The 20,103-nt window shown below is 40.0% G+C and overlaps 2 protein-coding genes across 3 annotated transcripts; both read right to left on the bottom strand.

Moving 5' to 3' along the window:
• Window positions 1-1,785: 1,785 nt before the first annotated feature.
• Window positions 1,786-8,238, bottom strand: LOC118826990. Its single transcript, XM_036598143.1, has 5 exons — window positions 8,151-8,238; window positions 6,636-6,703; window positions 5,114-5,410; window positions 4,717-5,007; window positions 1,786-2,357 (listed from the first exon to the last, which is right to left on the bottom strand). Exons 2-5 carry the CDS (start codon window positions 6,694-6,696, stop codon window positions 2,182-2,184), a joined length of 825 nt encoding a protein of 274 aa, XP_036454036.1. The 5' UTR covers window positions 6,697-6,703; window positions 8,151-8,238; the 3' UTR covers window positions 1,786-2,181.
• Window positions 8,239-12,968: 4,730 nt separating this feature from the next.
• Window positions 12,969-19,374, bottom strand: LOC118826995. Of its 2 annotated transcripts, none has more exons than XM_036598150.1 (5): window positions 19,280-19,374; window positions 17,509-17,576; window positions 15,235-15,534; window positions 14,817-15,101; window positions 12,969-13,188 (listed from the first exon to the last, which is right to left on the bottom strand). In XM_036598150.1, exons 2-5 carry the CDS (start codon window positions 17,567-17,569, stop codon window positions 13,061-13,063), a joined length of 774 nt encoding a protein of 257 aa, XP_036454043.1. In that variant the 5' UTR covers window positions 17,570-17,576; window positions 19,280-19,374; the 3' UTR covers window positions 12,969-13,060. The 2 variants fall into 2 exon arrangements, with proteins under 2 accessions (XP_036454043.1, XP_036454044.1); XM_036598151.1 differs by having other exon boundaries at window positions 17,509-17,590; window positions 19,280-19,342.
• Window positions 19,375-20,103: the final 729 nt, after the last annotated feature.

Raw genomic sequence — 20,103 nt, 5'->3', positions numbered from 1 at the left:
CCTTAAAACCACACAAACAGGCCTCAAAGCACATTTTAACAGATAAATAACAATAAATATGACAAATATTATCAAACAATTAATGATATTTAACTCTGTTTCAGTTTACATGGATTTTTAATATCAAAAAATCTGATATTAAATATGCAACTCAATCTGAGATTAAAAATAAAGGCTATCTTGCTGTGTATCAGAGTTTTAGCACTGAGTCTGAATCCAAGAGGACAGAAAATCAATAAAAACATGTCCACCTTACGCTAATTGTTTATTTTGACTTATAATCATCAATAGAATGAATCACCATCAAAATTCTTGCACTTTCAGCTCACAGACACTCCAGACTAACAGTTTCTGAAAGGTATCTGAGGTGCAACTTGTTTTCAAGATCTCTATATGCAAAAAATGCAAAATTTTGCAGGCGCTGTGTACATTTTTGACCAGAAATGACCCAAATTCATAAAGAGATCAAATTTCTGTTACCATTTACATGTGAAACTATGGGATATCTGAGCAGCCCAGGCTCTCCTAAACTAACAACATAGGGCAGGTGTGACTGTCTCATGTAAATTCTTTATAAGTGCATTTGTAATTGACCCAAAATAGCAACAAATTCCCACAATTCTGGGGTTCTAAGGGTTAATGAAGGTAAGAGATACTATATCTAATCAATTAACAGATTATTCAACTCATCTATCAGCTGATTAGCTGATGATCAGGTGTGTCAATAGCTGAAGTTGTGCAGAGCTGTGAACCTCCAGGAGCAGCATTAACAATCACACAGGGGTGGAGCCACACCTCCAAAAGTGGTGGGGCAATATATAATGTTTCAAAAATAAAACTCCATAATCTTCCATGACATGCTAATGATGCCTTTATAAACCTACTCAGAGGTGGGTAGTAACTAGTTACATTTACTCAAGTACTTCAGTAAAATATTAATGGATTTTTACTTTCCTGAGTATTTTATCAAATGTTAATACCTTTACTTCTACTAAAGAGAGTAAAGAAATCTTTTTCTCTGTTATGTTTTAGTCGTTCATAATTAGTTACTAATTCCATTTCAGTTTGATTCTGATTTGTTACATCTCTGACTTTGGAGCTTTTGTATTTAAACCAAAAAAGAATCCCAAAAAGAGAAGAACAGAGCTGCTGTAAGGGCTCAGCTGGCCCCGCCTGCTGCCAGCAGAGGGCGACGGCGGCACGGGGCCATAACTTCAGGGAACTCCAATTCCCAGAAGCCCGCTGGCTGATTAGGCCCAACTCGACACACCTGCGGACTCTTCTACTTAAGGCCGTGTCACACCTTTGTAGAGGGGTGACTGGTACGGTACTTAGTGTCCGAAAAAACAAAAGAAAAGAAAAGAAAAGGGCTGAGAAAAGAAAGTGCCCCAAAACTAAAGAAAGAAGAAAAGAGGGCTACAAAGAATAAAACTGCCTGGTGGTTCAAGCCTGGTTAGAGTTCAAATCACACATCACACTGACCATCAGGACTTACCCTGAGAGTGACTCTGTGGAGTGACAAATGTGACAAAAAGGCGGAAAAATGTGAAAGGTGACAAATGGCCTTGTCCCAATCCTCTACACTGAGTGCACTTTCCCTCTTTCCCTCAAATCACACAAACAGGCCCCAAAACACATTTTAACAGAAAAATAACAATAAATATGGCAAATATTATCATAAAATTAATATTAATTAGCTCTGTCTTTCAGTTTACATGGATTTTGAGTATTAAACATATCTTTAAATATGCAACTCAATCTGAGATTAAAAATAAAGCCTGTTAGGAAAGTTTAGGTTCATTGAACCTCAGATCAATTTTATTGTTGCTTATTGTTGCTTTTTTTTCTAGACAAAAAATACAAGATTTAGAACAAGGACTCTGAACTAGAGGAACTTTCCAACAGTGCTTTAGAAAAAAAATACTTATAAGTGAAGAGATCATAAAGCATCTACACTAAAGCTCTGCAGATGAACATCTCTTAATACTCTTAATACTTAGCACTGAGAAATATAACCACCAAACCCCTACCCCCAGTCTCTCTCTCTCTCTCTCTCTCTCTCTCTCTCTCTCTCTCTCTCTCTCTCTCCCACACACACACACAGTGAATTGCAGAGAGAAAGAAAGAACATATGAATTTAGGAAATCGATTGATCTCTCAGACATTTTGGTCATTAATAATTCAGGAATGACAGGCTAATGATTCCCAGAGCTGCTGATTTTTCATCTTCAGCCGCATAATCACTACAGCCAATGCCATAATCACAGATACAAGGACAACCACCAGCAGACCAGTCAGTATAATCACCCACTCCGGTACAGCAGCTCCTTTACCTCTGTCCAGATCTGATGGGTCACCTACAAAACAAACACAGATTTGGAATAAAGACCACCTGAACTACAGCTGGGCACTACACTAGGCTATTTTAGCCTGACTCGCCCCTTCTAATAAATGTTGACAATCTGAAGTGATTTTCCAGATCAACAGCTTGATTGGAAGTGACGGTGTGGATAATCTGGTGCTGTGAGAGGAGACAGAAGTCAATCTTTAACCTTCAGCTGGAGCTCCAAAGTGACCAGAGGACTTCAAACACCTAAGATTTTTATGACTTACAACATCCTGTAGAGTGATTTAGTCAACAGCCAATCAGAGAACTAGGAGAGAAAACAGGAAAACATTTGAAAGAGGAAAATTGATTTTTGGTCAATTATGTCTGCGTCCCAGTAGTTCAGTGTCGTCTGTTATCTGTTTTACTTGATATCGCACAGTGAATACAACATCAGAGCTGACTGGCAAGGAAATCGAGGCAAAAATCACGAAAGGTTGATAAGAAAGGAAGTTTCATTCTACTATTTGAGTGCAGACCCAGGAGTGGCGCACCGTGAAGAGCAAGCCAGACTGAACGCATCCTTGGGAGAAGAGTTGCCAGTCCAAATTTCTATGCTTTTTCGCAGTGAATGAGGAAATGTAATGTACAGCTGTCATGCATTCCTCCGGATCTGAGAACTACAATTCCTAGAATTCTCTTGGAGATCATGTGACCGTTGCCCTGCCATCAACAACCAATCGACGCTGTCCTTCACCTGAATACTAATCGGTCACACCTGTTTTGAGTCTGGTTAGTAAGTATATTTTAGCTTAGCCAATTGCGAGGTATTGCTTCATATTCCCTGAGCTACGGAGCATTTTCTACTGTTTTGTATTTTGTACAGGGTGATTCAAAAAGATTCATCTGATTTCAAAATGATTTATTTCTCTTGTAAATCGTTACAGATCAATGCAGTAAACTGTAAACGGTTTAAATGAGCATAAAGTTTACTATGTAATTGTACAAGTGTTCAGTATGAACCTCCTCCAGCTGTACAGACAACATCAACACCATAGTCAGATTCATCCCATACTGGATTGAGCATGTCGGGTGTTGCTGCACTCACGGCTCTTTCAGTGCGATTTCGGAGATCATCCAGTGTTGTGGAACCAACGCCGAACGCTCTGAGCTGTTGGAGCTTCACTGCCCACGAAAATCACACTGCACAGTTATGACTGATTCACTCTTATTGAAGTGGAGAACGCAGAGCGCTTTCTGCTCAGGGGTCTCATCTCCTCTCAGACTGAAGGGAGCCATCTTCCACTGACAGAAACTCTATGACCCCCTCTTTCAATTGGATTGTGATTGGTTCCTAGACGCCTCACGGTTGTAAAAATATGGCGCTTTGAAATTGGATTAATCTTTTTGAATCACCCTGTATATCTGAACTATGCTTTTTGGACTCTCGACCTTGATTTTGCCCTTACCCTTTGGATGCTGTTTGCCTGATTTTGTTATGTTTGTTTTTGTGTCTTTCTGGGCTGTTGTGGACCTGACCTGTGCATGGTTTTTGGACCAGGAGTTTGGATCATGCTTCAAACATCCGTGAGCATCTGAGCAGTTGTGTTGTGTCACAACGATAGAGAACAACTGAATGTAAAGCTTGAATTCTTATCTGTTTGAAAGAGACTTTATAAGCTAACCTGTAGCTAGCTGAGCTGAAATGACTCTCCTTTGACTAACGGTCCTGCTGCTGAGATTTAGCCGCTGTGCTGTTCTGATTATGGGATTACAACCTTACAACACAGCAGGAATGTTGTATTTTATAGAGTATCTGGTTAGAAACCTGTAGCACGTTGTTTGATTCTGGGAGTAAACCGGACTATGACATTATTTCCTCGACTTCTGGTCTTATAACTTTCCCTTTATTTCATGAATGTATTTGAAGTCTCCCTCTGGTACAATATAATATTCAGCTCAACAGCACTTGCTCAATGGTCAACAGTGAAGAGTCGATTCCAATGCAATCACTTGATGTCAATAGCCAAAGCATAACCAAAAAAGTGTTCTTTGAGAAGCAGAATTTTACATTTTTATAATAAATAAAATGCTTTGTATTCAATATGCTTTAGCAGTTTAAGGTATTTAAACCACATTAAAGTCAAAACGCCTTACCAGTCAGGGAGCAATGAAGAGCTCCTGACTTCCATTTCTTGACTTCATAAATACATTACATTCTTATTAGTTTAACAGTGGTTATTGAATAATAATTAATTTCATAATAATCTTTATCTTAATGACTAAATAGTTACACAGACAGAAAATGTAATGAAGTTCCACCTTGGTCACATTACACACCACCCCCAGAACATCAGCATTCATCAGGGAAATACAAAAATAATTCATACCTTGGACGGTCACTGAGTAGGTGCAGATAACTTCTTCATTCCTGCTGTCCATTATAGTATAAACTCCACAATCAGACGGCTTCATTCCACTCAGCTCAAGAGCAGAGATTACTGACACTCGCTGTGTGTATTTAGGATTACACTGTAATGAACCTCCGTCCACTGTACAGATCTGACCACTGGATGGTCCAGCTGGACCTGTACTGTTATAAATCAACTTCACTGGATCTGATATGTCCAATGTCAGCACCAGTGGTTCACCAGGTTCTATCTGAACTGAAGAACTCAAAGCTGAGGAGAAAAACATGATGAACTTAATCCACTGTGTGCTCATCTGATACAAATCATCTAAATCACTGGAGTTCTATCAGCAATAGTTACTGGAAAAAACACTTACGCTCAATCTGAAGACGAACATCACACAGATCTTTCTTATCACACTGACACGTGTACCAGTCCCTCTTAGTGAAATCAGCGTCAGTGATGATGAGAGAGAGATTCCCCTTCAGGTACTGATCATGGATCATCTGATATCCCTCCTTTGATCTGCATGAAGTCTGATTACACTCAGCCAGAGCATCAGTGGGTTTATATGATACGGTCCATCTGACCAAACCAGAGCATCTCTCAGAGCAGGGCAGAGTAGCAGAGTCATGAAGATTCACCCTCACTGAAGGATCAGCTGATTCAGACACTGGAAGAGAGAATCAGACATCAGAATCAGATTCGGGGAGAAAGAGAGTGAAGAGTAAGTGTGTAGTCATCATGTTGTACATTTAAAGTGTTAATATTCTTTCTCAATTTTTTAGGGTGTTTTCACATCTAGTTCTTTTTAAATGAACCAAACTGAGTTCTGTTAACCGGAATCTGCAAGGGAACCAACTGCAAATGACCTCAGTGAACTATAAAGAGGACTCAGTTTCTCATTACTGAGCTCCACCCACCGAAAACCAGTGTCTGCAATTGAATACTGTGTTTGAAAGAGCAGTGGTGAATTTTCTGAATTTTCAGTTTAGTTCATTTTTGGGGCCGTTCAGAGGGTCCGAGGTCATTTTGTCGTGTTCACATAGGCACAGAAAAACATGACTCAGTGGTCCACTTCACACACTGAAATGGCTCAAGTGCGAAAACGCAGTAAAACCAAGAAGAAATGCCCAGATCCAATCAGGATTACTTTAAAGGATTTAATCAGCCACATTGAGCCCAATTCAGTTATGATTATTTTATGCCACTGCTGGGTTAAGGTAACATAAATGGCAGTGAGAGCTAGTGAGGCTAAAGTACAGCCTCCACACGGTGGGCTTAGTTTCTCCAGGGTGGAGATTTTTTGAAAACTTCATTCTCAGTGTTTTTGTGTGGGCAAAACACAGCTTTTTAAAAACACTGACATCACATTATTGACTTGCACATGTCTGCAGCTGTTTTTGGTTTATTAATGAAAGAATTATGCAGAACTTTGTCTGAAAACAAAACAGTTATATATACACATGACATAAAACTGAAATATATATTTTACAATATTGCCACTCACCCTGCTGTCAGTTGAATCATTCATAAATGCTAATAGTTCAAAACTCAAACGCGCAAAAATCAAATTGGATTTGTGGTGAGAAAGTAATTCAATACTAAGGGACTTGCACAACAGTTAAGTGTTTAAATTAGTGCTAATAAATTGTTTCTACTTGGCAAATCACATATCATTCTTTGGCTTAATTACAATATATTATCTTTTTGTGCAGATGAAATATAAAACAATGCATAATTTTATTTTGTGATATATTGCAATTATTGTCATAATAATAATAGTAATAATAATAAAGAAAATATTATTACTATTATTTTATGAATTAGAGTTTTGCCTCAGAAAATATTATGAAAAGTAAAGTTGTTAACGTATAAAGTATCAGTGCAGTTCTTACCAGTAGTGACTGTAGAGATCAGTAAGATCAGGATACAGAGAGCAGAACTGCAGGACTGCATGACTGACCTACAGACACACACACACACACACACACCATCAGTACTGACCAGGAGAGGAGAGAGAGAAGAGAGAAAGAGAGAACAGAACTGACCTACAGACACACACACACCATCAGTACTGACCGGGAGAGGAGAGAGAGAAAAGAGAGAGCAAAACTGACCTACACACACACACCATCAGTACTGACCAGTGTGTGTGTGTGTGTATATATATATATATATATATATCCCATTTTTTTATTCTTTACCTGCTGGGATTCCCCTTTAAAGGAGCACACTGAGCTCAGTGGTACAGCAGGCTTTACTGGGGGCGGGATGGATATTCAGTAAGTGAACATTCAGAGAAATACATATTTAGAATGTAAATATGTGAACGAAAACTAAAGCCTCCTCCTTCGCTGCCGCCAGGAAGGCCAGCGAGGGCTCTTCGGTTCAGTTTATTGAGGCGCTTGGCCTCTCCTGCAGGGGCACCAACATTATGCACCCCCCAAAAATGCGGTAGATCTGACCAAAGGAGCCACACTCATCTGCCGATTCCCACCCCATACACAGCATCTCAGAACTACATGCACGCACACCGTCCACTCGCTCAGGCGAAACAGGGCGGAGTCTACACGTCTTGCATTCAAACGAGCGAATCAGATTTCCGTATTCGCCGTCCTGCGTTTTCATTGGTTGACGCGCCTCACAGCGAAACTCACTGAACGGTTCTGTAGGCACTTTTCTCTTTATGTCAGGCGCGCGCGGTAAGCAGTGGACTGTTAAGCTTACTTTCTCTTTGTGTTTTCTTTGTTTTGGCCGCGTCACTAAAAGCGTGTATGAAGCCCAGTGGGTTTACTGGGACATTACATCGGTCACTGGGCACCAAATGAGCCCATAATGCCGGACCTGCTCTGAGCGGTCAGCTCTGCAGCGGCTACTACGTCCGCACGAGTAACAGAGATAACGAAGCCCATTATTACAGCTGTTGGTCTCTACGTCCGCACGAGTAACAGAGATAACGAAGCTCATTATTACAGCTGTTGGTCTCTACGTCCGCACGAGTAACAGAGATAACGAAGCCCATCATTACAGCTGTTGGTCTCTACGTCCGCACGAGTAACAGAGATAACGAAGCCCATCATTACAGCTGTTGGTCTCTACGTCCGCACGAGTAACAGAAATAACGAAGCCCGTCATTACAGCTGTTGGTCTCTACGTCCGCACGAGTAACAGAGATAACGAAGCCCATTATTACAGCTGTTGGTCTCGATGTGTTCAGTCATCATCAGCAGTGTTTGAGCGCGCTGGGGAACCTGCGCTCCGTACAATACGCTATTCTAATAAACAGCTACGAAACATGCAGCGGTGCTTGCCATGGGGGTCCACGCTCGGTGGCAGGGGGTCCTGCACAGCTAAATAGGCGCGCTGGGAGCCACAGCTCAGTCACTGATGTAAGGTTTGTAATCACTTACTGTGCTGCTTGTAGTGGATTTTCAAACTCCGCGCCGTGAAAAGCACATCCGCCCGCGAGTTTAGGGAAACACACTGAGCATGCGCGGGCTTTCAGTTTGAACACGATGCATCCTGCATACAGGAATAAATGCCGGACTTTGAGCTCATTAAGAGTCGCTGTGCTGTGATAAACAGGAAACATCAGTATTTCTATTAAAAGTTTTAAACTGAGAGGGCTGCACTGAGGTTCACCAAGAAGGACTACACTACCCATAATCCCATGAACTACTGAACTACAACTAAGGATGGCTATATAGCCCAATGACTCTTCAGTACACTGTGTGCATTGAACACGGTCTTTAATAATGTTCTCACGAGTTAAACACAACACAGTAACAGCAACTAACTTTTACTACAGTTGGACTCTTTTAGAACCAACTGGTAATTCTGATCAATTTAAATTTAGATCAGCGCCTTTAGCTTAAGATGTTTTAAATGCAGCACCACAGGGCCAACAGGTAATGTAGTTTACATAAAATAAACAATGTTGGTTCTTTTAGTGTTGGAGGATGGTGAAAATGTGCTCATGCTTTGATTCTCATAATTCCCTTGAGTGGACTATACATCGTTAATACTAGTACTACTACTTATAATAATGATAATAATAACAATAATAACAACAACACGTCTGTACAGATGTTTCCGCCTATGTTTCTATAAGAAGCCAATATAACACAGCATACAGTTGGTAGGCGGAGTCTGAGGTGGAAACATGACTGCACTGCTCCCCCTATTGACCAAACTCTATAGTGTCAGTAGAAAAGACTATAGCAGAATGACGTGTCTTCTCTTGTCTGCCTGTATTTTGACCCCTGCCTGTTTTATGGACAATGAGTATTGGACTGTCCCTAATAAAGTCACTTCAAACTTGGAATCTGCCTCATTACAAAAGCAGGTACACCCACGTCTGTACTGGATTACCATGAGCACAAATTACTAGTATTATCATTTTCTATTTGTATTCTTAAAATTGTCATCAGATCAGTTATCAGGTACTGTTGGTAACAGGGTGAAGTATTTTGTACATGCACTCCCACCAGATCATACAGATACGGCTGTATAAGATAAAACAGATGAAGAGCTGCACTGTGGGAGAAATTTGCCTGCGCTCATCTTTCATCCAGATTTGACCATACAAAACTAATAGGGGTCAGTAAGTCTGTAGTAAAGATACCTTGAGTTATATTTTGTGAGTTAGCATATGCCTCAGATGTGCTAACTCATTTGAGAAGCTGCCACCCAAATACATCAGTTATCGACGCAAGGCGAAAACACTTCTTATTCAATTTTTTATTTTATATAAAGCCACTGAATAGGAGGTGAACTTCAGCCTCATGAAGAAAACACGAGTCTCAGCAGCCGATTCTTCCCCAGGATACATGCAACAGTTAAAGTACTAAATGAAAGTCCAAATAAATAACTTACTTTAAGAGCCCACCTCTATTCAGTTGTAGAGTCAACCTCTATTTGATTGTAGTGTGCACCTCTATTCGGTTGTAGAGTCAACCTCTATTTGATTGTAGTGTGCACCTCTATTCAGTTGTAAACTCAACCTCTATTTGATTGTAGTGTGCACCTCTATTCGGTTGTAGAGTCAACCTCTATTTGATTGTAGTGTGCACCTCTATTCGGTTGTAGAGTCAACCTCTATTTGATTGTAGTGTGCACCTCTATTCGGTTGTAGAGTCAACCTCTATTTGATTGTAGTGTGCACCTCTATTCAGTTGTAGAGTCAACCTCTATTTGATTGTAGTGTGCACCTCTATTCGGTTGTAGAGTCAACCTCTATTTGATTGTAGTGTGCACCTCTATTCAGTTGTAGAGTCAACCTCTATTTGATTGTAGTGTGCACCTTTATTCAGTTGTAGAGTCCACCTCTATTTGATTGTAGTGTGCACCTCTATTCGGTTGTAGAGTCAACCTCTATTTGATTGTAGTGTGCACCTCTATTCGGTTGTAGAGTCAACCTCTATTTGATTGTAGTGTGCACCTCTATTCGGTTGTAGAGTCAACCTCTATTAGACTGCAGTGTGCACCTCTATTCAGTTGTAGAGTCAACCTCTATTTGATTGCAGTGTGCACCTCTATTCGGGTGTAGAGTCAACCTCCAAGAGGACAGAAAATCAATAAAACACGTCCACCTTATGCTAATTGTTTATTTTCACTTACAATCATCAATAGAATGAATCACCATCAAAATTCTTGCACTTTCAGCTCACAGACACTCCAGACTAACAGTTTCTGAAAGGTATCTGAGGTGCAACTTGTTTTCAAAATCTCTATATGCAAGGAAATGCAACATTTTGCAGGTGCTGGGTAAATTTTGATCAGAAATGACCCAAATTCATTAAGATATCAAATTTCTGTTACCATTTACATGTGAAACTATGGGATATCTGAGCAGCCCAGGCTCTCCTGAAAATAACAACATAGGGCAGGTGTGACTGTCTCATGTAAATTCTTTATAATTGAATTTGTAATTGACCCAAAATAGCAACAAATTCCCACAATTCTGGGGTTCTAAGGGTTAATGAAGGTAAGAGATACTATATCTAATCAATTAACAGATTATTCAACTCATCTATCAGCTGATTAGCTGATGATCAGGTGTGTTATTAGCTGAAGTTGTGCAGAGCTGTGAACCTCCAGGAGCAGCATTAACGATCACACAGGGGTGGAACATTTTATCAAATGTTAATACTTTTACTTCTATTAAAGAGAGTAAAGAAATCTTTTACACTGTTACGTTTTAGTCGTTCATAATTAGTTACTAATTCCATTTTGTGTTTCATTTCAGTTTGTTTTGATGGTGGCAATATTTTAACTTCCGTGTGATTGGTTACATCTCTGACTTTGGAGCTTTTGTATTTAAACCAAAAAAGAATCCCAAAAAGAGAAGAACAGAGCTGCTGTATGGGTTCTGCCAGCAGAGGGCGACAGCGGCAGGGTGTCCAGCCTGCACCACCAGCTGCCAGCAGAGGGCAACGGCGGCACGGGCCATAACTTCAGGGAACTCCAATTCCCAGAAGCCCGCGGGCTGATTAGGCCCAACTCGACACACCTGCGGACTCCTCTACTTAAGGTCCTGGAAAACAGTTGTGTTTGTCACACCTTTGTAGAGGGGTGACTGGTACGGTACTTAGTGTCAGAAAAGAAAAGTAAAATAAAAGAGGGCTGAGAAAAGAAAGTGCCCCAAAACTGAAGAAAGAAGAAAAGAGGGCTACAAAGAATAAAACTGCCTGGCGGTTCGAGCCTGGTTAGAGTTCAAATCACACATCACACTGACCATCAGGACTTACCCTGAGAGTGACTCTGTGGAGTGACAAATGTGAAAGGTGACAAATGGCCTTGTCCCAATCCACCACACTGAGTGCACTTTCCTTCTTTCCCTCAAAACCACACAAACAGGCCCCAAAGCACATTTTAACAGATAAATAACAATAAATATGGCAAATATTATCATAAAATTAATAATATTTAGCTCTATCTTTCAGTTTACATGGATTTTGAGTATTAAAAATATGATATTAAATATGCAACTCAATTTGTAACTAAAAATAAAGCCTGACAGGAACGTTTAGGTTCAGTGAACCTCAGATCAATTTTATTGTTTAATGAATGCAAAATTTGAAGCAGCCACGAATCATTTTAAACTAAATCTGAATTAAGATTAGGATATGTAGAAGTCTTCTTGGTGCTGAGGCAGATTGTGTTAAATTATCTAAAATGAGCATTTTAACCTGGTATTTCTCTGTGTTGAAATAACAAAATGTCACAAAATCTAAAGCATTATAGGCTGGATTTTCACAGTGTGTCATATGTGGCCACCATCTGAATGTAAATGCTCCCCCACAGTGCTGTTAACCCCTGTTTAAAATGTAAATGATTATCATGTAGCTCATGTCAGCTCTGACAACGTTTGCCAGAAGTGGCCCAGATCTGTTTTGAGACATTTGGGCCATACAAGCACTTTAATATGTGGGCACATGCAGTTAGCCAGTGCTGACCATGGGCCAGCAGTGCCATGTCTCTGCCAGAAGTGGCCCACATCTGCATGCTATATGGGTAGATGATATGGATCAGATGCTGGACTGAACAGTAAACCTGAGCAGAGCTGAGGGTCAGCAGATTAACAAACACTGATCTAGAGGAACATCAGAACTTTAATTCTGTAATAGTGGAGAATATGAGCACTTTCACTTCTCTGAGTGTTTAAACTGAAAGTGACTAAAACATCAGTAGCTGCAATAAAACCACACAGACTCACATCCTGAACTCCAGCAGATTCTCTGCAGCAGTGAGTGACCTGAGTTTGGTGTAATCTGAGCTGACCCATCAGATTAAACCTCAACTTAATCGGCAAGGATCAAAGTAATCATAAATTTCAGTTCATGGTAAATCTCATCAATCTGAATGATCTGAATCAATGAGGAGTTTAATGTTTTCCCCTTATGGTATCTACAGTCCCTTTTAGGGGAAAAAAAATAAATTAACAAATCTTAGGAGTTTATTTTTTATATTTTGTTGTTTTATTTGTTCTTTTTAAATTGTATGAGCTTTTTTTCTAGACAAACCACATGAATAAGACAAACAAAGACCAACAAGATTTAGAACAAGGATTCTTAACTACTACATTTTGGCAATAGACTTTAATGTAAAATGCAATAAAAAAATTGACTTTAATGTAAAGTGCAATAAAAAATAGACTTTAATATAAAGTGCAATAAAAATAGACTTTAATATAAAGTGCAATAAGAATAGACTTTAATATAAAGTGCAATAAAAAAATAGACTTTAATGTAAAGTGCAATAAAAAATGTAGAAAGGAAGAGATTCATATTTACACTAAAGCTCTGCAGATAAACAACTCCTAATGCTTCAGCTGCCGAATCACCACAGTCAGTACCACAATCACAGATACAAGAACAAACACGACCAGCACAAAAATCCACACTGGTACAGCAGCTCCGTTACCTCTGTCCAGATCTGGCGGGTCACCTACAAAACAAGAACATACAGATGTTATATAAAACATCTGAACCACAGCTGTGTCCACCCTACACTATTTAGCCTGATTTGTCCCTTCCAGCATTTGTGGACAATCAGAATTGACAATCAGATTTGAGGTCAACAGTGATTTAGATGTGGTGGTGTGAGAGGAGAACAAGTCAATCTTCAACCTTCAGCTGGAGCTCCAAAGTGAATCAGAGGACTTAAACACCTAAGCTTTTCATGATTCAAAATGTCTTGTAGAATGATTTAGTCAACAGCCAATCAGAAAGCTAGGAGAGAAAATAGGAAAGCGTCTAAAAATTGATTTCAGTTGCCCAGTAGTTGTGTGTTTTCTTATGTGCTTTATTTGTTTTAGGCCCAGCTGAGTTCATAGTAAATATATCATCAAAGCAACAAGGGAATCAGAAAAAAAAAATCAAGGACGGCTGATAAGAAAAGTTTCATTCTGCTATTTGGACACAGACCCAGGAGTGATGCACCATCAAGAGCAAGTCATGGGGTTTAATCATTTAGACTGAACGTGACTTTGGGAGAGGAGACAAACAGAGCTTGAGCTTTGAGCTATTACCTGTACTTACAAGCGAACCTGTAGCTAACTGTGTAAGAACTTAGTTTCTTTTGTCCCACCTCGACCTCTTTCTCTCTGCTTGTTGTACATCGGAGCTCCGGGAGTGCGCAGGCGCATCAATGTTCAGACACATGTTTATTTGGAGAAGGGCCTTTTTATACACTTAGAAGCAGACATGGCTGGCAGGAGGTCAGTATAGACATAAGAACAAGATTTAGAATATGCAGATGAGCTGAGGTGCGAAAGAAACAGGAAATGAACAAGATGTGGCTGCCAAGAAATGACTCAGCAGAGCTGAAATGACTCTCCTTTGGCTAACATTGAGATTTAGCTGCTGTATTTCATACATTTAATGGACAATACTGCCCATCCTGCTGGGCTATGTCTCACTCTGGCTCAATATAATGTTCAGCTCACCAGATTCCAGGGCAACCATGTGATGTCAGTAGCCAAAATAGTGAACTTTGAGTTGTGAGCTTTTTTATATTTGAATAATTAAAATATTTAAAATAAAAAATATATATATTTTAATAGTTTAAGATATATAAACCATATTACGGTCAAAACACCTTACCAGTCAGCATGGGCATTGCTAGGCCAGTTTTATGAGGACACCCTTAATTTTATTTAGCCCCATTCCCAAGTAAATGTACATTATTGTGTACATACTGTAATGAGAGGGTTCTTCAGAATGTGTTGTGTTTGTAGATGGTTCTGTATAGAACTTTTTTTGAAAGGTTCTTTGTTGCGCTCAAAAGGGCTCTTCTGCTGTTACGATGTCAAGCTTGTAACAATAAAAGAACCCTTTTTGGGTGCTATATAGAACCCTTTTCAAAAAGGTTCTATCAACACATTCTGAAGAACCCTTTCATGATGGAAAGAACCTTGCCTTCTGAAGTTTTAGCTTAAGGACTAAGTGGTTATACAGACAGAGAGCACGTAATTAAGAGGAACCTCTTAATCCATCTTGGTCAGCCTACACACCACCACCAGAACATCAGCACTCATCGGAAATGCATGCCTTGAGGACAAAAAAGATTTGTACCTTGGACGATCACAGTGTAGGTGCGAATAATTTCATCACTCCTTTTGTCCTTTATGATATAAACTCCACTGTCAGACGGCTTCATTCCTCTCAGCTCAAGAGCTGCTGACACTCTCTGTGTGTACTCAGGTGTACACTGTAGTGATGGTCCATCCACTGTACAGATCTGACCACTGGATCGATTAGCTGCATCCGTGCTGTTATAAATCACCTCCACTGGATCCGATACATCCAGCGTCAACACCAATGATTCAGTGGGTTTTATCTGAACTGGGTTGTTCAAGGCTGAAGAGAGAAACAATCAAACTTCTTCATCCACTGTGTGCATGTCTTACACAAAGCACTGCATCTGAATCACTGGAGTTGACTATCTGGACTATCAGTAATGGTCATTAGAAAATAACAGATGGACACTTACACTCAATCTGCAGCTGCACATCACAGACGTCTTTACCATCACAGTCGCACGTGTACCAGCCTTTCTTACTGAAATCAGCGTCAGTGATGGTGAGAGAGAGATCTCCCTTCAGGTACTGATCATGGATCATCTGATATCCCTCCTTCACTGATCTGCATGAAGTCTGATCACACTCAGCCAAAGTGTCACTGCGTTTACTGAACACAGTCCATCTTGCTGAACCAGAACATCTCTCAGAGCAGGGCAGAGTAGCAGAGTCATGAAGATTCACCTTCACTGGAGGATCAAATGATTCATGCACTGAAAGAGAGAAATGAGAAAGAGAGTGAAGAGTAAATGTATAATAGTCATCATCATGTTGGGGATTTAAAGTGTTAATATTCTTTCTCAGTTCTTTAAATCAAAAGAGAAGTGTTCACTTCTGATCAGGTACATCTTAAAGGATTTTACTGGTCACATTGAACCCAATTCAGTTATGATTATTTTGTAGAGGCATGTATGTTGTAGAGGTGCCAAAAATGTCTGAGAGCTAACGAGGCTAAAGTACAGCCTCCACACAGCAGCGTTAGTTTCTCCAGCGTGGAGACTTCTGTAAACTCTGTTTTCAGTGTTTCATGTGGGCAGGCAAAGCAGTTGAAAACACTGACATCATGCCATCAACTTGCGTATGTCTGTATTAATGAAAGGATCATACAGAACTCTGTCTGAAACCAAAACAGTTACATTTCAGTCTGGACCACTTTGTCAAAGAAATTTTATTTCCATTTGAAGTAACTTATATTGAGTGGTGTGGCTCTGTTCTGGGACCTCTCTGTGCATACATGGGAAAGCCTCAGGCAGGGAGAGCAGTAGAAAGACCCCTAAAACAACCATAAGAGGCAAATCTGCAGCCAGCAGGAGGGGCTGCTGTTGTATATACGTTTCAATCAGGAAAATGAGAGAAGTAGCCACAGACTTGGCAGGAGAGAACTTGATGCTCCATAAAATGCTTGCGAGCCAGGTCAACTACTGATCAATCCAGTCTCTGCTTGAACCTCTGAACGTACATGACTGTTTTTGCAGAAAATGACTTCATAAGATGGTGTTCCTCCGTAGGACATAGCCAGATCAGGAATAATGGCAAAATAGGTGTCCAACAACTAGACTGGTAACATTACCTGCAAGCACCTGGCTTCTCAGGTGAGGAGACACTGCAGCAGCAGCAGGAGGGAAGAATGGAACCCCAGTGGAGACTGGAACTGCATTTCCCAGCCATCTCCATGGGGCTGTGACATTGTTAAGGCTTGCTGAAGTAACAGCACTGTGGAGTGACGCAGGTGCCCACCTCGCAAAAGAGGCGGAAGGCTGGCTGGCTTGGGCTGAACCGAACTCTACAGACACGATTCTGGAGTTCATGACAGTCAGTGATGACTGAATGCTGGACAAGACTGGCAAAATGTCATCCCCTTGTCCATGCTGCTGGCCGCCTGGGCTGCACCCTGAGCCCCTTGGCGAAGCAACAACTGAATCCAGTACTGCAGCAGAGGTGTGGATTCCTTCTATGTTTCCTTCTTGACCACCTTCCTGGGAACAGAGGAGACATAAGGATCTGCAGGAGGGGGCTCAGCACAACTCTTTTTCGAGAACATGAAAAGCACCAGCTGGAGCCGCAAAAGTGTTCACAGACAAGGTCTCCAGGACTCTGGGCACAGGCCAATCACAAATGCTGGGAATAATTAAATTTCTACGAGAGCTCCAGCGAACGGAAACCGCTGCCACTTCACCGTTCGGCTCTTCCGTTTCTGAAGCCTGTTGCTGCGAGTCCAAGATGCAGTCGACGTGCGATGGATCCTCATCTTGGGTGGGAATTGACATGGCGAGCAGCAGGGTTAGATGAAGCGCATGAACAGACAGCCAGGTTAGCAAAGTGGCTGTGGAGAGTGCAGCAGGGATGGGCAAGCTAAAGCAGCTTAAATTAGCACACTGACAAATTTAGCCAATTGTATGCACAGTCGGCGATCAGGTGAGCCGTCAACAGATTGAGATCAGCTGGTGATTGTGGCCTGAGTTTGACTTTGTGGCCTACCTGAACTAATGCTATTCTTGATTTTTGGAAATTTTGTACACAGATTCATCAAAAAAACAACTGCTAATTAAAATAAAGAATAATTACATAATTTTATCATATATTCTTTTGTCATAATTTATCATTGATCAGAGTTCTGTCTCACAAAATAAAATAAAAATAATAAAGTGTTTAATAAGATTATAAATGACTGAAAGTGCAGTTCTTACCAATAGTGAATGTATTGAACAGTAAGATCAGGATACAGACAGCAGAACTGCAGGACTGCATGACTGACCTACAGACAGACAACTGTCAAGGAAAGTTGTGACTATAGTCATGTTGTTGCTCATGTTCTAACAGTGTACAAACATTAGTGTAACTGTATTGGTACAATTAATAGAATGTCCATTCTCCACGATGCATTGTTGCATCTACATGATCTTCATTTTCGCAGTTTAGCATCACAATATTACGACTTCATGATGCATTGTTACACCCCTATTATACTGTAATCTACAGGGGGAATCTCTTTTCCATCAGTACCAGGTAACTCTGTTCCCTCTGTGTTCTAGTGTAAAACACCTGTACTGATAAACTACACAGAAAAGACACATTACTACCATAACAGTAAGACAGAAATGCACTCCAGCTTCAATAGGCTACAGGGAAATCAATCTTCTAGCTACACTTAAATAAGCAGTCTAAAATAATAACACAGACTAATTACTGTGCCACTACAACAGACTGTCTCTATATATGGTCATTAAATTAAACAAATGAAACAAAAGCTCGAATAAGCAGGTTTACCCGACTACTGTTGGCTTCTTTTTCAGATTTTCTGGTTGCAGTTGTAATGTTTCACCAGATTTAGGAATCAGTATGTAACTGATTTGTAAAATCAAGCCATGTGCAGAAATGGGAGTGATTTGTCTGTTGGGTAGGTTGGCAGACGAACTTGATCCCACACCAAGTTCTGAGACTTTATTTAACAGACCATTAAAGCGTGTTTTATAATAAGGCTGTTCAATTTTATAAATTAGTGCTTCCTTTAGGCCTAACCCTACACTTTCGAACAGTCTGATTCTGACAGTAACACACAAAAATAAATATTACTGAATCGTTGATTTCATTCTGATCGTCTGAACTTGGCAAATGAGACTGAGTGAGGCCAAATTACTTTCTGGAGTTTTATTTCTACATTGTCAAACATTGAAAATATATCATACAAAATATAACAGACCATCAAAAGCTTGAATTACAAGAAATATTGCCATTATTTTATTGCAGCCCTCTGAACTTGCCATATGAGAAGATTACGGTGTAACACACAAACTGACACTATTATAAACCAGAATTATAACAAAATTTACTGTATGAGCCTTTAAATATGTCATATCAGTTATTATACACAACCACAGGCCAATTACACTTGCACACATTTCCAGTGGGCCTAACTCCAGATTGTCAAAACAGTCTGTTGATTATGACACTGATTTATGAAAACTGATCTAACAGACCACCAATAGCATGAATAACAAGAAATATTACTGTACAGTTTTGTTTTGTTTTTTTGTTTCTGACTCTCTGAACTTGGCACATAAGAAGACTGAGAACTGAGTGTCCTTTCTGCTTACTTTCTGGAGTCATATGTCTGTATTATCACTTATCTTTCTACTCTCGTTTTTGCTCATGGCTTGGTTTAAGAATGCTATTGCGACAATACACTAACAGCAAGCTGTGACTCTCACTGCACATCAGCTCTCTGCAAAACTGAAAGTTGGTCTTCTTTAAACAGCCAAATGCACCAACCGCAGCATCAGAGCTCTAACGTTATAACAGGAAACTGAACTAAAACAACACAGAACTGGAAGACTGTCTTTCTTAAAGAGCCCATTTCACATTATATCACAGCCCTATAAGAGCACTAACTTAGACCACAGAGGCAGTGAGTCGCACTTCATTGACCACTTTAAACACAAACGCCCTGTATGTACTCACTTGATTTCTGTAAGATGGCTCTTATAGCAGGGTTTTTCTGTTTTCGAAGAGGGAATGTGGAACCACTCTGACCACTAACTGTTGCGCAGACAAAAAGGAAGTTGAGCTGAGTTTGGGTGCTCACAGGAAGGTCTTATTTGGCAGATAGTGAACTAGTAAATATGATTAAACTCTGTTCAAGTGCTTGTTTATAGCTGCACACAGGAAAAAAAAGCATGGTCCGGAGAATACAGTCTTGCTTTTTCTTCCTTGAAAAAACGTTATTTTGTTGGTTTCTGTTGTTTCTGTTGATTTCTGATGGTTTTGTAATGTGTTTTGGCCTTTTTCGTGGGTTGATATCACAGTGTAAAGGATCCTAATGGTTTAACAGGTGACCAACAGCTGATTCTAAAATTTATTTGATGGTTTCCTAAAGGAATCTAAAAGTGTCACTGGAAACTAGTGGTCTCTATTGGAAATCGTTAGCCCAATTCCCATTAGAAACCTAAACCATTAGGTTTTAATCCTAATGGTTTGCAATGGTATTTTTTCAGTAGGTTTTGCTGTGTTGAAAAGTGCATAGATCTAACAGAAGCATGTCATGTACCCCATTAACAAAAAAGCTGGGACGCGGTGCCGAATGTAAATAAAATAGGATGCAATGATCTGCAAATCATGTAAACCAGGAAAATGCTACAAAGACAACATAACAAAAATTGAAACTGAGAAATTTTATTGTTTTTTTTGAAAAACTATATGCCCATTTTAAATTAGATTTTAACAGCACTCTGTAAGTGTTTGGGAACTGAGGAGACACTGCTGCAGTTTTGAAAGTGAAATGGTCT

Source organism: Colossoma macropomum, unplaced genomic scaffold (assembly GCF_904425465.1).
Source record: "Colossoma macropomum unplaced genomic scaffold, Colossoma_macropomum, whole genome shotgun sequence".
Classification (NCBI taxonomy): domain Eukaryota; kingdom Metazoa; phylum Chordata; class Actinopteri; order Characiformes; family Serrasalmidae; genus Colossoma; species Colossoma macropomum.
Note: the sequence above shows the minus strand (reverse complement) of the source record. Positions and strands in the feature narration are given on the sequence as shown.